The sequence below is a fragment of the Mytilus edulis genome, chromosome 1, assembly GCF_963676685.1.
Source record: "Mytilus edulis chromosome 1, xbMytEdul2.2, whole genome shotgun sequence".
NCBI classification, from domain to species: Eukaryota; Metazoa; Mollusca; class Bivalvia; order Mytilida; family Mytilidae; genus Mytilus; species Mytilus edulis.
The window spans coordinates 53,093,441-53,117,267 of record NC_092344.1 but is presented as its reverse complement, the minus strand read 5'-3'; the positions used below and the strand labels follow the sequence as shown (position 1 = coordinate 53,117,267).

General features: G+C 33.3%; 1 protein-coding gene across 1 annotated transcript in view; it reads right to left on the bottom strand.

The window, feature by feature from the left end:
- Window positions 1–4,671: 4,671 nt before the first annotated feature.
- The window catches only part of LOC139522339 (uncharacterized), a 161,064-nt gene continuing 141,908 nt past the window's right edge, over window positions 4,672–23,827 (bottom strand). Inside the window, exons 10-12 of the mRNA XM_071315903.1 lie at window positions 16,432–16,555; window positions 14,068–14,177; window positions 4,672–7,545 (exon numbers count right to left, since the gene is read on the bottom strand). Of these exons, the coding sequence (XP_071172004.1) occupies window positions 7,482–7,545; window positions 14,068–14,177; window positions 16,432–16,555 (298 nt within the window). The 3' untranslated portion in view covers window positions 4,672–7,481. The remainder of the gene's footprint in view (window positions 7,546–14,067; window positions 14,178–16,431; window positions 16,556–23,827) is intronic.

The following is a 23,827-nucleotide window of genomic DNA, read 5'->3' as shown; positions in this document are numbered from 1 at the left end:
CAACAAGTACCCTCTATAACTGTAGGATATTCAACAAGTACCCTCAGTCTATAACTGTAGGATATTCAACAAGTACCCTCTATAACTGTAGGATATTCAACAAGTACCCTCTATAACTGTAGGATATTCAACAAGTACCCTCTATAACTGTAGGATATTCAACAAGTACCCTCTAAAACTGAATGACATTCAACAAGAACGTTCTATACCAATAGGATATTTATCGTAGTAGCATTCAACAAATAGGAATGCTCCAGTCATGCTTCGGTGATTCCCTATGTAATCAACCAATCCCCCTCCCCTGGATCTGCCTTTGCTTTCTGACCAAGTAGCAAGCCTACTTGCTAAATAGATGAAAGTCAATATAGCAGCTAGGCTAGCTACATGTTCAGAAGTAACAAATCTATGTACTACACTGTAAACATGGGGTTTGATTGATTGTTTGATTATCAATGGGTTTATCAATTCTTATCAACGGCTTGTTTTGGTCTTTCAATTCTAATCAACAGCAGTGAACATATTATGTTTACATTCTCAACACATAAAAGCTAAGCATGTAACCAGTCTGAGCACTTCTAAGCTAAACACGTTGAGGATATAAACACTTTCCTAAACATGTTTAGTGCCTAAACATGTAACCAATTCATTAACATGGAATGCGCTTAGGAAAGTGTTTAGGCCCTGAACACAATTTTTACAGTGTACTACATAGATTTTTGACTACTGAACATGTAGCTAGCCTAACTGCTATCTTGAATTTTATCTGTTTAGCAGGTAGGCTTGCTACTTGGCCAGTAAAGGCAGACCCAAAGAGGGGTATTGGTTAAATACCAACACCATACAATTTCAGTCAAAGAATCATAGGTCTATGAATTTCTTGATTCGATGTCGATAAATGAAGCATATCACGTTAATGAATTGGCACCATCGTGAAATAGCTTCTAGATATACAAAGAAGGTAGCATCACATATAAAGACCTTACAAATACCAATACTGTCAATACAAATCGCAGGGTAACATACCATAATTTAAAATGTAGAGATTCTTTAGAACTTTCCAAACACCACCTTTCAAATTCTTATATCACCTTACCATCACTCAAAGAATATATGTACTGGCAGTAAGTGTTTGACAATAAACGGTATGCTAGCTGTTACTTGGTGTGCTCTTCATGATTTTGTAAAATAAGAAGACCTCTAGAATGAATCTACTGTGACAGACGATGTAACGTGGGCTTATACTAAAACACCAGTCCATCCACTAATAGTATCTCCAAGCCAACTTCTACATCCGAGGCCAGTTCCATTGTATTAGTGATGCTACTTTGGAAAGTGGATGGTCAAAAGCCGCAAGGGGAGTTTGACCTCAATTTAGCTTTCTTACTGCTCTTCGAAAATGTCCAATGAATGTCGTCTCATTGTTATAGATTTAGCTTGCTAGTGAAACAGAGATAGAAAGGCAGACATTGCAGGTAGTTTATTCCCATCTGACAATCATAAAGCATGATGGGTGGACCATGAAATGGATGTCCCTAGTGCTGCCTTAACACTTAAATTATCCACTGATGTTTGAACCTTTCTATTTCCCCGTGGGAATGAACACAAATCAATTTATAGCTCTCTTTCCACTGATATATCTGGTTTGCTGAATCTGAATACAGCTGGTGGAGATTCGATTATCTCTTTGGTAAAACTTTACAAAACTGCGTGAACGTCCTTTCAAATATGATGTTATAAAGACATACTGGTATCATGAAATGAATCTTCTAATGATATACTGCTTGGATTATGATCAATGTTGTCTGCATCAGACGAAGTTAATATATTTTGTAGTAGATGGGAAGGGCAAACAATACCTTTCTTGATATAGCTACGACAATAAGTCTCAGTTGCCTTCGAAGAATCCAGGTCTAACACGCTGTCGTAAGAAACAGATAGTGTAAGTTTGACGAAATCCTCTACATGATTACTTTTTTCTAGTCTTACAGTGGATCATGATTCCCATATAAGCACACATTCGGGGTTTATGATCTTCCATGTGACGGTTGGATTGGTCTCCGAAATTTATATCACCAGACTTGTAGCCAGCACTTTTATGCTGACACAATTGTATTTGCTGTTCATAAGAGGAATAAATAATAAAAACTATTTTAATTTACCAGGAGGTGTATATTACCTTAAGTTATTCGTATTTGACATAACTTTTGGCAAATTCGGTTCACCATGCTATTTCAATTTTTTACTTGATTTGGTCACCCCAACTGTTTTTGAACGAAACTTACATCACCGTTATCAAATTAAGCCTGCTATCTTTGGTGTGTTTTTACCACTAGAACGAACATTTTGTCCCTATTAAAGTAGTCAGCACATGTTTGCTGACATAAATTATTATTGATGAGTATGTTTCTTTTCTGTAAATTTCCTGTTTATGAAATACGAATTATTCAAACCTGCACTATTGTTAATAAGACTTTATAAGTCCAATATATCGACCTCTTAGGTGTAAAACATGAAACTTTGCACATTGTTAGCAATGATGCTAATGAACACTTTTAAATCTGAAGCCATTTTAATTCCTTATGGTCGGCATTTTAAAATAGCCGCCCAGCAGTCAAGTGTCTAATTCCAATACATTAGTATAATTGACCTCTTAAAAGTAAAGGCATGACACTTTCTACAGTGTTAGTTATGGTAATAATGAACATTTTAGTATATGTGGACATTTATGAAAATCCTTAAGATTTTGTACCCAAGTAAATGCTTTCTTTGGAAAAAAAATGTTTGGTCAGGCTGATTCAGCCATTTTGGATTTTTTTAAAGATGGGTCCATTTCCAAATATGTTTATAAGCATCACAACTACCACTTTTCAAGTGTGTATGCTTTTGCTGTAGAATGATTAATTATACCAATATATTGAATAAGTCTCTTGACGTAAGGCGGCCATTTTGTGTTTGGCGGCCATTATGGATTTTTTTAGATGGCTTCATAACCACCAATGTTTTTTAGCATCATATCTAAAAATGTGCAAAGTTTCATGCTTTTACCATAAAGTGATAAAATGTGCCAAAATATTGGACTGGACATAAATAAAGGCAACAGTAGAATACCGATGTTCTAAACTCATAAATCGAAAGAAAAAAACAAATCGTGGCAGGGTATTTAATCCCTTACAGCACAACAAAAAAGACACAAAATAATCCGACAGTACTCGAAGTCAGTGACAGCTAGTTCAAAGGCAATAACAACGAATTAAAAAATCTTAAGACTTAAATTCATATTTTATGCAAAGCTTTTACTTCCTACTATATAAATGAACTTTTCTTTCTCATAGAATTTCATTCAATATACAAAATACACATATTAAGGAAGAAACATCATCAGAGAGGAACAGTTTGAACTTTTACCGCTGAAAATAGGCAGTTGTGTGTAAGGTGTTATTTTATGTATTTCCCATATACATGAAATAAATTTGTTCTGGGTGTCTGTCCTTTATATACTAGTATATACAATTTTGTTTAAATGAGGTCTTTGTTCATGAGGTCTTGGATGTGTACGGATTGATAGTTTAGTCTTAGATGCATGATTTATTTTATTAGTTGTTAGTGGCTTTGAACTAGCTGTTAGATAACTGCGAGTACTCTCAGATCTGTTCATTGTGTCTTTTTGTGTCGGGATGTATAAGTACCCGGCCACGTCCACTTGTATTTTTGTCCATCTGATGAGTGAAGCCTTTTTCAACTGATTTTTATAGTTCGTTATTATGTTGTACTGTTATACCACTGTCCCAGGTTAGGTGGAGGGTTGGGATTCCGCTAACATGTTTAACCCCGCCACATTATTTATGTATGTGCCTTTCCCAATTCAGGAGCCAGTAATTCAGTGGTTGTCGTTTGTTTATGTGTTACATATTTGTTTTTCGTTCATTTTTTTTACATAAATAGGCCGTTAGTTTTCTCGTTTGAATTGTTTTACATTGTCTTATCGGGACCTAGTATAGCTGACTATGCGGTATGGGCTTTGCTCATTGTTGAAGACCGTACGTTGACCTGTAGTTGTTAATGTCTGTGTCATTTTGGTCTTTTGTGGATAGTTGTCTCATTGGCAATCATAACACATCTTCTTTTTTATATCTTTAACATTCACATGGAAAATAAACAAAAGATAAACGAGTCAATAACATGTATCCACTTGTATTTGTAGTATTTGTATTTTTATCCATCTGATGAGTTAAGCCATTTTCAAATGAATTTTATAGTTCGTTCTTATATTGTACTGTTACACAACAAATCCCAGGTTAGGATGAGGGTGGGGATCCCGCTCACATAATTATCCCCGCACATTTTTTATGTATGTGCATGTCCCAAGTCAGGAGCCTGTAATTCAGTGGCTGTTGTTTGTTTTTGTGTTACATATTTTTTTTCCGTTCATTTTTTGTATATAAATATGGATTTTGCTCATTGTTGAAGGCCGTACGGTGACGTATAATTGTTAATTTCTGTGTCATTTTTGTCAATTGTGGAGAGTTGTATCATTGGCAATCATACCACATCTTCTACATAATAGTAAAAAATGTAAACGCAAAACGACTGCTGTTTAAAAAAACTGATATAATTCAAAAATTTCTCATCCTATTTACGTTAAGTTAAACCTATTTAACTAATGGTAAATTTATTTGATCTGGTGATTGTGAAATTGATTTCTGCTTTAATTATAAACAAGAATGTGTCCACAGTACACGGATGCCCCACTCGCACTATCATTTTCTATGTTTAGTGGACCGTGAAATTGGAATAAATTCTCTAATTTGGCATTAAAATTAGAATGATCTTATCAAAGGGAACATGTATACTAAGTTTCAAGTTGATTGGACTTCTACTTTATCAAAAACTACCTTGACCAAAAACTTTAACCTGAAATTTGCACTATCATTTTCTATGTTCAGTGAACCGTAAAATTGGGGTCAAAACTATAATTTGGCATTTAAATTAGAAAGATCATATCATAGGGCACATGTATACTAAGTTTCAAGTTGATTGGACTTCAACTTCATCCAAAACTACCTTGACCAAAAACTTTAACCTGAAATTTGCACTATCATTTTCTATGTTCAGTGAACCGTAAAATTGGGGTCAAAACAATAATTTGGCATTTAAATTAGAAAGATCATATCATAGGGCACATGTATACTAAGTTTCAAGTTGATTGGACTTCAACTTCATCAAAAACTACCTTGACCAAAAACTTTAACCTGAAATTTGCACTATCATTTTCTATGTTCAGTGAACCATAAAATTGGGATCAAAACTATAATTTGGCATTTAAAAATTTAAAAATTGATTGAACTTCAACTTCATCAAATACTACCTTGACCAAAAACTTTAACCTGAAGCGGGACAGACGGACGAACGAACGGACGAACGGACAGACGGACGAACAGACGGACGAACGGACGCACAGATCAGAAAACATAATGCCCCTCTACTATCGTAGGTGGGGCATAAAAACGTTGCTGTAATAAAATAGTCAATAATTTAAATTAACTGTTTATATAGTGTGTACGTGTAGACGCATCGACTAAATAGTCTAGATCGTAACATAATCCAAAAATACTGACCGACTTTAGAAACGCAACACTAGATTATTCTTTTTAATTCCCTTTTTTAAATATGCATCTTTTTGTAAACAAACTTATGAACAGAAAGTTCTTTCATTACTTCAATGTTTAACAAAAAATGCCAGTTCGAAAGTTGAATTGATTTCGTCATTTTCAATTTTCAAATATTGTTGTATACACTAAAACCCTGGGTTTCCCCTTACTAATGAACGTGTCACCGTCAAAAGCAATGACTGCATGTAACAAACGCCAAAATGATTGTTAGAAAGGTTTACCAATTCTGTTCGGCACGTTGTGGGTTCTGTTTTGCACCTTTTGATTGTGCCGTTGTTCCAACCATTTTTTTGGCAATTATGCGGTTGAAACTTTAAGGCTTTAAATGTTTTTCTGGTAGTTCAGTTAATGGAAAAATTTATGGCATAAATCTGTACAAAATGGCATTCAACAATTTGATTAGTAATTGACGTTGCGGCCTTATACCTGTCTCGCAAAAAAACGTTGCGTAATCAAGTTCTATTGACGTTGCATTGTCAATACTTGTTGATCTGGTCATTGATGGTCTACAACAAATCCCGTCTTCTGTATCATAGTTGGAAGGACAGTAAGACGAGTTTCTGATGTAAAATTGTCTGGTTGCAGCACGTTCATGTTTTTCTGTTTGCAGTATTCTAATGGGTTGATTCAGTTTTTTTTTATTCCTAAGTCTTGACAATATGGAGATGCAACATTTTTTAACTGATTTAAGTGTGGCCAAGGATCGAAAGAACTGTTTCACAAAGAAAATAAAATGAAAATATCTTTAATTGGTTCGTTATTTCGCTTTCTGAAATTCGTGCGATCTCAATAATCCGGTATGTTCAATAACGACAGGTAAGTCAGATGTTGATTTTATCGAAAGAGAAAGAAGTATGACAAGTATGAATATTAGTTGTATGAGGATCAAACATGATTTGGTAAAAAAAAATCTACAAAATGAGTGTTGCGTTTTTAAAGTCAGTCAGTATTTAAACTATGCACATATTCATGTCTGGGTGTATTATTAGTTACATAGTGGATAGTGTGCCTTGACCTAATACGGTATTTATTTTGGGTCAGTAAATTCCATGTATACCGTATTACGTCACTAGCACACTATGTAACGAATTTATCTTATCGACTTTCTTAACGTGTAAAATTTAGACTAGTGACCTATCAAATTGAGCAAGTCTTCAATACAGTTAGCATTAACATGATTAAGAAACTACTTCCTTTGATCCTACAAAAACAGATGACAACAATGACAACTTGTTAGATTTTAATGTGTTTTATGAATGTATTTCACTGTATCATCACTTTCTTTGTCTGTTGAAACCTTTAAGATTTTTTCTCAGTACTGTTTTGTTTTTCTAAAGGGACGTAACACCACTACTAACCGTGTATGAAATAAGCCCCGCCTCCTTATTACCTTATACGGAATAAAAAGGGACGTAACTCCACTACTAACCGTGTATGAAATAAGCCCCGCCTCCTAACTAACCTAATATTAAATATACACGGTTTCCACGAGGACGCTTTTAACCAATCATATTCCTAGAAATGTATAGGAGGTAAGATAATATAAATTAGTTGCTTTTGCTGCTTTAAAATTCAAAACTTTGTGTAAAATCAAAGACTCTGTGCATCTTGGTGTGGATGGACCAAAAACAAAATTATTGTTACAAAACATATGAATACTTCAATCTTCAATCTTAAATAAATCTAAAATCATCGTGAAAACTGATGAGCAATCTCCATGTCCTAAAAGTGTAGCTATTGAGATGAGATAATGCTTTACAAAAAAGTCGTATTTATCCTGGAAATAAACAATCTAAAAACATCTCTGGTATATTAATTAATATCCTCTTCTTCTCTGTTGCTTTCCTGTAATGGTGCCACTTTTGTTTTCATTTTCCTACAATATAATGTAAAGAAATAAATTATTCACGTAAATATTGACACGTTATGTTTAAAAAATAGCTAAAACAAAAATTACAAATCGTAGAAATGTGTTGCAAACATTTAGACCGTAATCCTGGTACTTTTGATAACTATTACTACATTTGGTCTATGGAATCAATGACATACTCATTATGTGGGTATACTTTTGCTTTATCGCTCACCGTTAATAGCAACAGCTACTGGTCAGTATCATATAACTCTGATACTGATTAGTATGATTCAAAGAATATCTTTAGATGGAAATTTTGAGTATTTGGAACAAACTTGCCGATAGAAGAACAAATTCCTAAGTCGAACAAATGAATAATCGTCCATTTATTTGTGGCATGGTTACATTTAGGCAATGATACAACTGCATGCAACTGCATGCATCGCTTATTGTTTTTACATTTTAGAAAATTACATAAATTGTCTCTTCCGGTATCAAATGTATTCCCGTTACAAAACATATATAGTTTCTAGGTACTTTACCATTAAATAATGAAAAAATGACTACTTCCACTTCATATAAGTTTCCGGTTAACAGGTATCAATGTAAGTTTTCACTCATCATTTTGCAAAAGATTTTATGGATTAATTATTAACTAGGCCATACTTAAAATATTTTGGTTTGCCCAAACCCTACCCAAAGGTAGAGAGTTTGGTAGGTAGGTATGCCTTTTTTTTTTATTTCAACAAAGAGAAAGTGTTTCTGGGTAGGTAGAGTTAGGGCCTTTTTTATGGCCCTAGAATGAAGAAATAAACAATTTTGTTTGCGTTACGATCTCACAGCGACGTTACTACGACCTATATGGAAAGCTGCACAATGCTCCTGTGAGCTTGCAATTTATTTTTCAAGCAGTAACAACAAAGTATTCACTAAAAAGACAGTATTTTTTGTCATTCCCTGAGGCATGGTGTCAGTTTAACTTTTATGTAAGGACTTATTGGTTTCTTTACAAAGTCATTAGACTTTTATTTAAATCATTGAGCTGGAATGCTTTACATACTCATTTATTATTGTAACGTGTAACCGGGCGGGGACCTTTTATTAATTGTTATCATCGGGTTCGTACCAGTTTCCTGGGATTTGAAAAGCAATTAAAATTTTTTAAAGTCAAATAGTTTATGCTATCACTACCAAATATAACACGAATTTCAACACCTATTAGCTTAACCCCGAACCTGGTAAATTGAAACAGTTTTTAACCAAATGTTTGGAACTAGGCTGACCTAAATGTATAAAACAAGTTTGAAACTATGATGAACGGAACTGGGCTGAACCCTACATGAATGTTACCTAGTACTACTAATGTATGAAAAAAATTTGAACTATATAAACTTTCGTATTAAACCTGATTAAGAACATGTCTATATAACTGTCGGAACAACAGGGTAGCACTAAGGCATGGTATATCAGCAAACACTCACTGCAATATTGAGAGATGTGAGACGCAAAACTTTAGCACCAGCCCTGTTTGGACAATCACATTACTATAAGACGTGTCAAGGTACTTGTCTATCCCAAATTCATGTATTTGGTTTTGATGTTATATTTGTTATTCTCATTGGATTTTGTCTAATGCTTAGTCCGTTTCTGTGTGTTATACATTTTAATGTTGTGTCGTTGTTTTCCTCTTATATTTAATGCGTTTCCCTCAGTTTTAGTTTGTTACCCCGATTTTGTTTTTTGTCCATGGATTTATGAGTTTTGAACAGTGGTATACTACTGTTGCCTTTATGTACCTAACCAACAGTCTCAGCCTTTCTATATTCTGCCCGCAGGTCCCAAGCACTTCACTGCACTCAAACTAAACCTGCTGTCCGCTGTAAACTACTTCCTTTCCAACTTTTTCGGTGTTCACTGTCTGCTGTCTACGGTACAAATGATAACTTGAACAGCAAATGGAAGATTTTAACGACCTTGACTGGCTATACAGCCCTTGGACGGTTGAGACAGCTTGAACTGAATAACTACCCACTAAAGCGTGTTATAGCAATCAAGGATAAAGGGATGATTTTCGATGCCGTTTTCAACGATAAAAAGATCCAATGAGTAAAATCATAGATAAATCTGGAAATACATAACTGTAGAAATATTATAACATTCTTAAACCGTAAATTCGTACCATTATCACATTTCTTGCATAGATGTGTGAAAGTTAAAATTGAGAATGGAAATGGGGAATGTGCCAAAGAGACAACAACCCGACCATATAAAAAAAACAACAGCAGAAGGTCACCAACAGATCTTCAATGTAGCGAGAAATTACCGCACCCGGAGGCGTCCTTCAGCTTGCCCCTAAACAAATATATACTAGTTCAGTGATAATGAACGCCATACTAATTTCCAAATTGTGCACAAGAAACTAAAATTAAAATAATACAAGACTAACAAAGGCCAGAGGCTCCTGATTTGGGACAGGCGCAAAAAACCCTAGATTTTGATTTATTTGCATAAAAAGTTGAAAGATTGCGGAAATGACAGTTAAAATAGACGAACAAGAGACCTTATAACGAAGAAGTGGTATTTTTCATCAAAGAGTCATATTTTGTATCATATTCAACTGGATGCAGGCAGATGAGATAATACATGATCTTTTATTGGTCCACACTAAATTCTATCATGAAAAACAAGGACGTCTTAATTATTTTTGTGTTTCCTCTGACAAAGAGCCGATTGTTGTGACATCAGATTTTTGTACTAGCTATAAATCTGATCACTCACCAGTGAAGATTGAGCTGATGCCTTGTTTACACGTACATTTAATTCGAATCGAATGCGAATTGAATTCGCTAATTGCGTTCAAACATTCTTCTTTTTTAAATTCGAATTGATTCGAATTGGATAAATCGAATTATCCAATTCGAATTATAAATACGCTTTTGTTAATACTAATTAAATGTTAACGTCGTTAGGACAGTAAAGCAAATGTGACGCGAATTGCAATTCGAATTATAATTGACGTTTCGAAGATTTATTAATTAGATCAGGGTAAAAATGACCGGAAAATTAAACACAAATTTATTGAAGGGAATTGATTATATTAAAACAGTCAAGCATTATTTATAAAGCTAACATCTGAATATGATTTGAACTAAAAAGAAGATCTTATAAACCTTGATGCACAAATTTGATAATCAACTTCTTTTGGAGATTGTTTGGATGAAAATAAGTGCACAGCCATTTTCTGCTCTTCAGAGAAGAGAAAAAAGACAAGATAAAGAATATGCTTTTAGAAAAGTTAGAAAAATTAAACAAACTCTTTGTTTAAAATAAACAGATGAAATGAGATTCGATATTGAAAAGGCTGAACCAGATCTTAAAAATTTAACAAATTAAAGGGGAGAAATGAGAATAATCGGCTACATGCATAAATATGAATCCTTCTTACTAAACCTGGCAGAAAAGAGACCCATGTGAGAGTCAAACTACCTTAAAAAAATACAATTTTTGCCCATAAAAATAAGAAAAAATTAAAATCACCAGGCATCGATAATTTTTTTCCCTGCAGAAATCCATATAGAAAAAAAGACATACAATTTCAACTTGTCGATAGCCTGAAACAGAGGCTTGAAAAAAGAAAATTCTGAATAAGTCACCGACAAGGGCTTATAGTTATCTACCAAAGGAATAAAAAGCAAAAACATTTCATCATCAATTGGCGTCCAATTACTTTACTTTGTGTTGACTATAAATTAGCATCTGCTTGTATAACAAATAGATTGAAACCTTTTTCTGCAAAATATTATAAGTCAGACAAACACGTATCTTAATTGGAAGATACATTCAATTTGGGAAATGTTTTAATTATTGTAGATTTGATAGATAAATTAAATGAAAAGGGTATTCCAGGATTATTATTTCTGGTTGACTTTGAAAAGGCCTTCGACAGGTGCATTATTGAAAAAAACGTTATGATTTTTATGGGTTTGACCCCATACTATGTAAAAAAGTTAAACAAATTTATACAGACATTACCAGTACAGTTACACATACTGGAAAGTTATCAGCATGTTCAACTTTGGTAAGGGAGATGGAAAGGTTATCCCTTGTCTCCTTATCTTTAATATATTTAATCCTTGTGTTGGAATTACTTATTGAAGCTTTGAAATATGAACCAGGTGTATCTGATGTCATAGTAAACGACCCACATTATTTTCTAAGACAAGGCATGTCATCCCTAAACTGCAAATGCTTGGACTCTTCAAATTATCCTGACATTGTATACAATGTGGAATGCCAATTTTTCATCATCAATATTTTACCTATCATTACTTCAAGCATCTAATTCATTTGACCCCAAGGAGACTAATAAGTGGAAAATTTACAACCTGCAGCATCATTAACACCTACAAAACAGGTATTCAAGCGAACCTGTTGTAAGAAAGAAACACCTCTTAAAATATTGAACATCAATTTTCAATTTATTAAAAGTAAACAACAAGAATTGCAGAAATCTACTAAACCTGACATCACCATTAGCACTGAAAACTGGCTCAATAAAGATATATTAGCATCTGAATGTTCCAAATGATAGACTATACTGTATACAGGAAAGACCGACCTCCAGGCACCATCACTCTTAGCTATGGGTGTGTACTCGTTGCAGTAACAACAAACTTACTATCCGAAGAACTCAGAGATCTACAAACAGACTCTAAATCCATATGGGTACACATAAACATGACAAATGCCTTTAAGTTAATTATTGGTATTTACTATCAACCTTCATCTGATAAAGACACATCTATAGAACAACTTAAAATCTCACGAGATCGTATCAACCAAAATGCAAAATCAACAATCATATAAACTGGGATATCCCATGCACCATGAACAACTTCTTAATCTCATTGAAGAACATTAACTAGAACAGACTGTCAGATAGTAAAAAAACCCACAAAAGGAGACAGAACTCCTGGTCTCATATTAACAGACATACAAAGCATAGATTCTTATACAAACTCACACACGATAATAAAGACCATTACCATAGTTCGTCAACTGATGACATCTGGAAAACATTCACTGACAGACTACTTACATCAGTAAAAAAACATTCCCATGAAGACAATCTTGAACAGAAAAAAACCTGCCCTGGGTTGATAACAACTTCAAAATTATGACTGACATACAAAGAGCAAAAATAGGAACAAATGAACAAACTTGAAAAGAACATTACAAAGAGAAATGAGTAATGCCTACTTGAAATACACGAAAAAGATGATATTTAACCTACCAGTAGAAGAACCAGACAAAAACAACAAAAGAACGTATACACACATTTTTAATTACTAAGTATGAAAAATGACAAAACAGGCATCTCTGCACTTGTACAAAAAGACATTTCTGCTGCCGAGTCGTCCGTGTCACATTTTAAAACTGAGTAAACTAAAATTCAAACAATTTTGAAAAAGCATCTTCTACGGCACACGAAATCAATTTTTATCATAGGGTTAGAAATTAAAATGAGAGACGAAACACATCTACTTAAGAAGACAAACATAGTTTGTTAAGAAACACAGCACGGTCATATTTAATTTAGTACATAAGACAATTGCCAATTCATTCTTGCAAATCGGGAACGTTTATCCGATTTTAAAATGCTTTTTCTCTCATTGATCAGAGGGTTTTATTTATAATAAGTTCAATACCTCTAAAACATTTTCTAGTAAACCAATAGTGTCCTGGTAGGAAAAATAATTTGTGTACATTTCATATATAAAGGTGAAAATGTGCACATCCCCAGCTCTATTTCCCTCATTTCCTCTAGGTGTGTGTATACACGTTTTTTTTTATTTCTCCATAATTTATTTGCATTTATTATTATGCATAGAATAATTCAGATATATGCATGTACATGATCACCAATGAATTGAAATCTTTCAACAGTGTACTAATTAACTAGAATGCCTAGTATTAACCGTTTATTAACTATAATTTATGAATATTTCATGATATCAAGTATAACCATAGCCCATATTTATTATTTATACCTAATGTCGCGAAGCGTGATTATGTATTTCAAATTATTACTCCGTTAATTGTTTACAACTCCATCATTTGTTTTATATGATCCTGTCATTGTTAAATGCGCTCCTTTCATTGTCAAAATGCGCTCCTTTCATTGTTTTATGCGCTCCTTTCATTGTGTTATATTTACTATACAAAGCCAGAAGAGCTTAATAAAAAATAATGTTATTGTATATGTATCGATGTTAATATTGATGGAATAAATAATCAAGAAAGTACTGTGAGTTTTTATATTACAAAATAGTTCAATTTCAAATGGTTGTGTAACAAGGACTTCACAACACCTAGGGATTTTATATCATGATCAACTCCAATTGACCTCTTTCAAAATTATTGACTTTTAATTTCCTTACTTTTACCTGATAGAAAGTTTATTAAATGGCAAATCGTTGCAATATAGACTTCAGCTACTGTGATACTAGACGCTTTATGTGCAAATAGACATGATTTATTACTTACAATCTGAATATAAGAGCTAAACCTAAGATAATAAGAATTAAACTAAGTAAAGCTCCAACTACTGCCACTCCTATCACCCAAGGCTCTGTATCATTGCTCTCTACAATTCCCTTAAATGTAAAACAAAATATCAAATTAAGAAATGTTTACATGTTCACCAAATTATGTATATGTACCACACTCAGAAATTTAACATGGAGTTTAAACCAAAAACATGTAATGACCTCACTCCTCTTCGTAGAAATTATTTTAAAATTGAAAATGGAACTGGGGAATGTGTCAAAGAGACAACAACCCGGCCATAGAGCAGACAACAGCCGAAGGCCACCAATGAGTCTTCAATGCAGCAAGAAACTCCCGCACCCGGAGGAGTCCTTCAGATAGCCCCATAACAAATATGTATACTAGTTCAGTGTTTAACGTCATACTAAACTCCGAATTATACACAAGAAACTAAAATTAAAAATCATACAAGACTAATAAAGGCCAGAGGCTCCTGACTGGGGACAGGCGCAAAAATGCGGTGGCGTTTAGCATTTCATGGCTTGAAATTCAGATTTAACATTTTTTTAAAAGGGAAGATGTTTTACGTTCACACGAGATGAAAAAAACCAACCGGAAACATATTATGCTCTTGAAAATTTCGGGTGATATGATTAACAGTATTTGCCTTCTTAAGTAAATGTAAAATCTTAATTTCAAGCTAGGGAATGCTACCATAGTTTCATCTTTGATAAAGACAACTGCTCTTAAGAGTTTAAACCTAGTTCATTTCGCTTTTTTTCAAATGAAAATGGAAATTTTCCATCAGCGTAATATTACGCCTCCTCTGAACGTTTGAAAGTCCTTTTTGAATAAACATTATCGAACAGAAGATGTCTTTTTAAGCAAAATGTTTTTTCAAAAAAAAACTGCCAGTAGAACATTTCATTTCAATTCAATCTTTCATGTATCTAGTAAGACTTTTCACTAAAAACATAAACCCCTTCCAAAAGAGGTTGTTGTGTTGTTGAAATCAATTGACAATAACAGAACATAAATATTTATTCTTGGTATACATATGTCAAGAGTATTGTACCCTGTAGCGATATCCTAGCGACCTAATCTAACAATAAACAAAAAGCTATGGACTGCTTCGCTCTCACTTATTAAAGGTTATGTGGTTGTTAATTTAGTATTGGCAATGTGGTATTTTTAGATTATAATTGATATAAAATAGATGTACTTTAAGAGGGTGCGTTATACACCCATGCCGCTTTAAAAAATTTATACATTTCTTGTTGAAAATTAAAACAATTATAAATTTAGACACGGCTCTTGAGGTGTGCCTTTCTGGAGGTGTGCCTATATTGTCAGAAGTTAAAAAATACAGATAATGCATTTTTGTAAACATTGTACAGGAACATTGTTTAGCAAAGCAAAAATCGTGCAAATTGCAGAGTAACAAAGCAATTAAATACGTATTAATAATTGATATTTCAATATTGAATTTATCTGTGAAATGTATGCATAATAAAACGAGCACGAATTAATGACAGTTGATCTGAACTGAAATACACATAGTTAATTTTCCGGCATTTGATGTCTTATTCTGGACAATAAAAGTCTGTAATTCTTTATCTCATTTAAGCCAATAGCTGTTGCTGTATCTCAGCCTCATTATAATGCAACCAATCAGAATCTATACGTGATAAGTAATTTATTCAAGATGGCTTGTATTTCGACTGAAACTAATAGCTCCGCACCGTGATGCGAAGCAAAAAGAATATTGTGTAAATTTGAAAGAAGTCATTGCTAATCCTCTCAATATGCCTTTTAAGAATAAATACAGGACAATTATAAAATTCCAGTTAAAAAAATATATTTAATACACATTCCAGTTAAAGTTAAATTTAATAGTTATGATGAAGAAAGTATTTATTTTTTATACATCAAAATTAAACTTGGACAAGATAAAGAACTTAACTTATAGTACATGAACAACGATTTTGTTAAGAAAGTGTTTCACCAAACTCCGCATATGTATTGAAGAAGTAGATACTTAAAAATAAAACAAGAATTGATTGATTGTTGGTTGCTTAACGTGCAGTGGCAATTATTTCATGCATGTTCAGGACGAGAACAAGTTAACAATAAATACAATAGGTAGCTCTGTAAAACAAGGAACATTTCCTCTTGGAGAGTAAAATAATGTGAAAGTAATCGGCTATTTTTTAAGACTGGTATCCGTGATAATTTTATTAAAGGAAATTACACATACATTGCATCATTCTGTAGTCACTATATCGCAAAATATTTGACAAATGGACATTATGAGTTGTTAAAAGAATTTCACAAGACGGTTCATGGTCGTTGAATAAATACCTGAGTTGAGGACGAAGCTGTGGTAGTCGTTGTGACAAGCGTTACTGCTGAGACTGTAATATTTAGGCTTATACCTAACTGTGCATCAATGGTGTTCTCTAATGACTGTGTTAGGTTACCTTGTCTGGAAACAATAAACATGATCATTAAGCAAGACATAAACATCATTTTTTCCCCATATTTTGCAGATAACAAAACTGTTTGTATTGGTCTTGTTATCGCAACTATAGGGCATTTTTCAACAATATATCATTTCCAAAACATTGAGAAATCCAAATATTTGAAAAAGCACATTCATTCAATAAATTTTAAACTTTACTCACAAAAAATGTACAATTATCATAAACAGTAAATATATATATATCTTTATTACCAAAGTCTATAAAATAGTGTTTTAATAGTGTATAGATATAAGATAACTTACTAGTAGCAGATACTAATACACACCAATAAGATACTATTTTTAATTTATCATCAATGTCTAAAGGATATCTCCAAAGTTCTCCGTATACCATGTAGCTAGGTGTGGAATTTTTCAGTGTTAAAAGAAGTTTACAAAATTTCAGATGGATTCTTTCTATTATTTCAACATTACCATGCCCCCAAATTTCACTTTAAGCTTCCAAACATTACAGTATTCACTGAAAGTTTTCAGTTGTTTCCGTAAATCATCAGCACGTTCTACAAATGGTACTGTGTCGTCTGCATAAAGGGTAACAAACATTTTTTAAATGAATTTGAAGCTTGGATTCAATTTCTTCAAAAATGCTTTCAAGCCCCCGCAGACTTTTGTCTTCCAAAAAGTGTTCTTATAGTCGTTTAAGTATATATAATGCAAATAATATAGGAGACAAGTTTTCACATTGGCGGACACGTTTGTTACAAATAAAATAGTCCGACACATTATTTTTATACACGATATGTGTTTTAATATTTCCATATGATAATAACATTAAACATTTTCACATTTATATATGTTGAGTGAGCAACTTAACCCAGAATCCATCACGCCAAATGGTATCCAAAGCTCTTTCGAAATCTATAAATGGTGCAAATAACTTTTTTTTCTTATAACTTTTTTTCCTTTTGTTTCAAAATATTAAAAAAAGCCGACAAAGTAAATAAATTGTCAGTCGTACTGTATTCAGATCTAAAACCACATTGACCTACATCCAAAATATCAAAATTTTCGACAAATATCTTAATTCTTTCATTCAAAAGTGCTATGAATAATTTACTCATACAACTTAGAATAGACTAACAATTTTTGGATTTCATATATCTCTCATGTTTTTGTATACTGGTTTTATATTGCCATTAACCATTTGCTAGGTATTATACCTGTGTCAAACATCATGTTAAACACTTTTTTATAAAATGGTAAAAATACACCAACAGTGTATTTTATATATTCATTTATAGCCCTATTTCCACCACATGCTTTTTTATTTTTTATTTCTCTAATACCCAATATTATTTTGTCCCTTGTGATAGGAAGATTTATATCATTATAGTATAATAAAAATTTGTATTTACTTTTCTTTGCGTAATAAGAGTAATTCGGTTTGAGACCTTTATATAAATAAACACAGCCATGAGTGACGGAGAATAATTCTCGCATGAACCTGACCTGACGTTCATGATATGCTTAGTCGAGTAGTCCCCAGGTGTGACGAGCACTTTCTCCGGACGAGGCACTTTCCTTTATTTTCAACAAAGCTAGATGCATCCTTATCCAGACAGAAGAAGGAGATTGTTTCCGAAATTAACATAAAACTAAGTTCACAAGCCTTAGAAAACACTACCGTTCCTCAACCCACACCCAGATACAGCCCGTAACAGAGTAGTGATCGAATTCGCGTTTCTTTACCGTCAGAATAAGTTACATTATCGACAAACTTATTTCAGAAGTGACATAATTTAATTTTCTTCATCGACAAAATATTTCATGTCCGACGTGTAAGTTTTCATTGTTTAAGTCGAAGTTTTTTAACACGGTAAAACATTTTTTATAATCAACCTCTGTCATTGGCATTTTCATTTTAACGGTAAAGGATCAAATACGGGATCTCCGAAATTTCTATCATTTGTTACGAGGAAATCATTATTCAATCGAACATATGTCTTTGACACATATAATGAAATGCAAAGGAGTTGAAATGATCAAATACTTTCGAACTGACGGAAACAAAAATACATAATCTAGAATGTGTGTTCTGTCATAAACAATGGCTTCGTCGTTCGAATCAAGAGATCATGTTACATGTAACTGATCTTAGCTGTAGAAACAGTTGGTGCGACCTCGATAAAATCTTTATCAATTTAATATAAGCGATAAATATTCATGACTACAATGATAATGAATTTATTGGAGTCACATCCACTGTTTCTACTGTAAACATGAACTCGTCGGTTAGTGCAATGAAGACACTTTTTAAGATTGAGATTGTTGGTTTATTCTTTACACCTTCGAGGTATTAAAATTATTTCAGTGTTTATTTAAAGTTAAATTTATTTTCAAATCTCTTCTGTTTAAAATTGTCGAAGCTTCCGTTTAAGATTTCTGTGGTAAACTATCTATTCTATAGTTAGGACCATTTCATAATAAATACCCTTTTGCACAAGAATACTTTCTTTATAGAAGTATACATCTGCTGGTGATAGATTTTTTTTTTAACTTTCATTATTGTGACGACGCGCTATGAAATTCAGATTAATTTATAAATGAAGTTGTATATAAATTTTTGGTCATAAACAAATCTTTTAAACAGTTCGACGAGTGCGTCAATGTTACAGTAGTCTGTTTACTGTAAGTAACTAAGCTTGGTCGGATTCATCTGTCATTAATGGAAACTAATTCACCACTTTCTGAGACATTCATTTTTATTTCACCATCAGAAATGGAGCTACATTTGTAGCTAAAGGAAAACTCTCAAATTAAATTTGACATGATATAGAATTTTTTTTCGTTTAAACTGTACTAGAAAAAAGTTTGGCATGTGAAACGGACGAAGACATTCTAACAGAAGTACAAATACCAGTCCTCCCTTTTGTGTATACATATGAGAAAACATTTCAAAGTTATTGATTGAATTCAAATCCATCACACATACGGTACACATTGTAGTCCGAAAAAATAAAGGACTTCATTCCTATCAAACACCTTTTTAATTGCTTACCAGTATATTTCTTTTAGTTTTGGGTAAAATTGTAAAGGAAATAATACTATCAAGAAGTCCTTCCATAAATCTTTTTTTTTTCTGTTCTGACTTTGAAGAAATGACTACTTTTCGCCCAATCGAAATGGTGCATGGACATATTTTGTTTCATATTATTAGAATTATTTTCAATATTATCGGTATTAAACTTGATTATCGACACATGAAAGTTTGTCAGCATTGTCAATCTGTTTAACGTTAAAGTACCAATAGTTCGGTCACTACTCAATTAAGTTTGTCGATAACGTAGCTAATTTTGACGGTAAAGAAACATCAATTCGATCACTTCTCTGTTACGGGCTGTATTTAAGTTTGAAGATAAAAGCAAGCAACATTCCTTCATTTCTCTTCGCCTTGACGAATCTTCAAGGTAAAATCGTTCATCGAGAGGGGTTCCTTAGAAGCTGCTTTAAAGATGCTTGGGGAGTCGGATAAGGCCATGACAGAGCGTAACAAGGTCATAAGAATCGCTGACAAGTATGACTGGTATGTCATCGTGGAGTATATGGACGACAATTCAGAAGAATGGGTTAAGCAGAATTTAGAACAAAGGTGAAACGTAGAGACCAAGCGCATGTTAAGGAGAAGACCAGTCTGTGCAGCAGAAGTAACGAGTTCGTCAATGAAAAAGGTAATGCTGATCTTTTTCGTAAGCCTGGCACAACATATTCAGAAGAATCACTCATGGTCAATGGTGTTAAAAGTTACAACGCTCTCAAGATGAAAAAACAAATAAATAGCTGCGCCATGAGCAAATGATACATGTACGCCCGTCGCTTTTTCAAAGAATAAAGTTCCATAACTCCTCAATGTCCTTCAAAAACATTTTCAAAGGGTAGGTTAAATATCCTAATATATATAAACTAGTCACCAAAGTTCACGAAAACTGCTTCAAGGTTTTGAGCTAATTGTTATCCTTAAACTGGAGATTCCCCATTCATTTCTCCCTAATCATCTCTCATTACAAGCCCTATAATTTACGACTTCTTTGTTTTTTATAGCCTGTCCTTAAGTTGTGTGATCTGGAACTAGATGCTACCTTTAAATTGATGTCTGTTATAAAGTATCCCAGCCCTGGGGCCGGTAACAAGAAACATTCTTATGCCTTACGAACGTCTAAAGGGCGTCTTAAGATTTAAGAATGTAACAAGACAGAACTTCAGACCTATCTTAGAATGATTGGAATCCCTTCATGTTTTGAAAAAGTGCATGATTTAAGAACGAGTCTTACGTCTACCTTAAGGCGATTTTACTAATTCCGGTAACACAAAATCATTCTTAAATTTTGGTCAGTTATTTAGTGTTCTTAAAACAAACTTAGCAAATGAGTCGCAAATTAGGGGTGTACCAAGAACAATTCGCAATAGCTTCACTTGATATTTTTTTGTAAGAGTGGTCCCGACTACTCTTAGCTGTACATTCACTTGTTAATAATAGAATAAAGTGCTTAAAAAAGGTAATACTCGAACCTTAGAACTTTTTTATTCTAATTATTAATTCATCTGAATAGGAAATTGTATATCAGTGTTTGCTTGGCCATGTGTGTGGAGGATGGTCGTTTCTCTTTATTGTGTAAATCATTACAATTTTGGCTTGTTGAGAGAAGTGATAAATAAAAAGCAAGGAAAAATTTGTGACCTTTTTCAATTTTAAACCAAGAGTTCCAAATGATGAAGTTTAAATCATCACTTCTGAAATTTTACGGAAGCCATCATGAGTTGGTTGACCAATATGGAATATCCGTTATCAGATGATATCGGATATGTTCGTTATGTCGTAACTACAGTCCCATTCCTTTTTCACGAATGTGAACTAACGAAATAGACTATTTACCGGCTACGTAATATAATAAGCAACACGATGGGCGACACACGTGGAGCCGGATCTGCTTACCCTTCTCATCTGAAATCATCCCCAGTTTTTAGTGGGTTTCGTGTTGCTGTTATATACCTATTTTTGACTTTTTTGTCTATTGTGTCTGTTTTGTTCACGCATCGTTATCAATATAATGGAATTTGATAAGAATGTCATATAAATACAAGTGAGATTTCAGCTCTTTAACCCAGGTTCAATCCATCATTTTCTTACACTTTGAAAATGCCTGTAACAAGTCATGAATAAGACAAGTGTCGTCCATTCGTTTGATGTGTTTTATCATTTGAATTTGCCATTTGGTTAGGGATGTACTTTCTGTTTTGAATTTTCCTCGGAGTTCAGTATTTTTGTGATTTTATTTTTGTAAGAAGGCTTTCAAAATGTGAAACTTGAAAAAATATTGTTTAAAGTGAAAAAATATAGGGAGATGTGGTATGAGTGCCAATGAGACAACTCTCCATCCAAATAACAATTTATAAAATTAAAGTAAACCATTCTAGTAGTGATTTGACCGAAATGAAAGTAGGATAGAAAAATAAGCCTACGTCATTTATACAAGATTCAAATACTACCATTGGCCTGGTGAATAATAGGGCACTCAAAAGTAAAAAGCACTGATTGATTGTCCTGAGACAAGCATATTTTTATGAAAATAATAATGGTCTGCAAGCAGTTAAATTAATTTCATGTTTGAAGCGGTGCATTTTAAAAAAAAATCATAAAAGGGCCGGAAGAATAATGGTGGTCTGAGGCCAGAATTGTTTTCCTTAGGTTAAATGGGTAGTTGATTGTTATGCGCATTTTATCGTTCATTAAACGTTTTTATGATTCATTTATGGTAATTATAATTTCTTTGCGAGGAACCAAAAACGTAGACGCCGGAAAATTATTAAGAACTCGTAACTTGAAAATTATTACGATGCAACTTAAGGGGGAAATAAGCCCGATCTACGAACAACCTGAGGGAGCTTTGATTTACACTCTTTGAATAATCTTAGAATTATCTTATCTTCCCCTTAATTCAATACTTACGACCTTTCTTAATAAAATGTCTTGTTACCGGCCGGTCCCTGGTTAATATTAACAATAATTTTTTGAATGTATAAAATACATCAAAACACATCAGAACTACTCATGTTTATTGAGTTTAATAAAAAGTGCTGTAACTAATGTTAACATATTGTAACATAGCTACTAATTACAAATGTACATGCTAGAGAGATTATAAAGTCGTCTGCATAGTTTCATGGTTCAAATCGTTCAAGGATGTTAATCTGAAGAATAAGGAGCAAAGCTCTAAGAGAAGATATGACTTTGGAACAATTATTATCGCCAGCAAGAACCCTAGAATTATCTGAAAAACAAGCTAACAAAATCGGGAACAAGAAGAGAAACTCGAGACCATGCACAAGAAGAGAAAATTTTCGGAGAAATCAACCAAGATATTTACAAAAAGATAAGCGTCCTGAACAACGTGTGAATCGAAATAACAAAATTGGAAACAGGGAATTTTACATTCCTTCGTAACTATACGGAGCAACAAAACACGCAACAACGGAAGTTTCACCAGCAAAACGTGTATGTGGTAGGAATATCTACACCAAATTACAAACTATTACACAAAACTATCAAGACAAAGAAATTCGAGAAACTGATGAGAGGACAAAGGATGAAATGAAGGACTATGCAGATACAAGAAGAAATGCTGAGCTGTCAAATTTGCAAATTGGTGACACCGTAATGGTCAAGTAAGGCAAACAATATAGACTTTCAACTTCGTACAACTCTAATCCATACAAAAAAGTTGAATGGAATTGTACGATAATAACAGCTAAAAGAGATGATGGACATACGATTACTAGAAATTCTTCGCAGTTAAGATAACACCGACAATTGTAAACAATGGGAAAGAATAAAATGAATAATCAGCACAACTAAGGACGTCAGGAAGAATAAATAAAACAACGACGTACCTAAATATCATGTGAAGTAATGGAGCTACCATTTGATTTTTAGGGGGGGGGGGGGCTAGGATAAAAAAATTTGTCCTGCATTGTTTTTTAGTTGTAATCTCTGTCCTGCCTTTTTATTTTTCACTCTTTTCGGTCCTGCCTTTTTTTTCTTAGTTTATCCTGACTTTTTTTTACATAAATTGTCATCCTGCCTTTTTTTCCAAGTTGCTCATCCTGCCATTTTTTTGGCCAAGTTGCTCATCCTGCCTTTTTTTTAACTCAAAACTCCTGTCCTGCCTTTTTCAAATTTCATCCTAGCCCCCAACCCCCATAAAAATCATATGGTAGCTC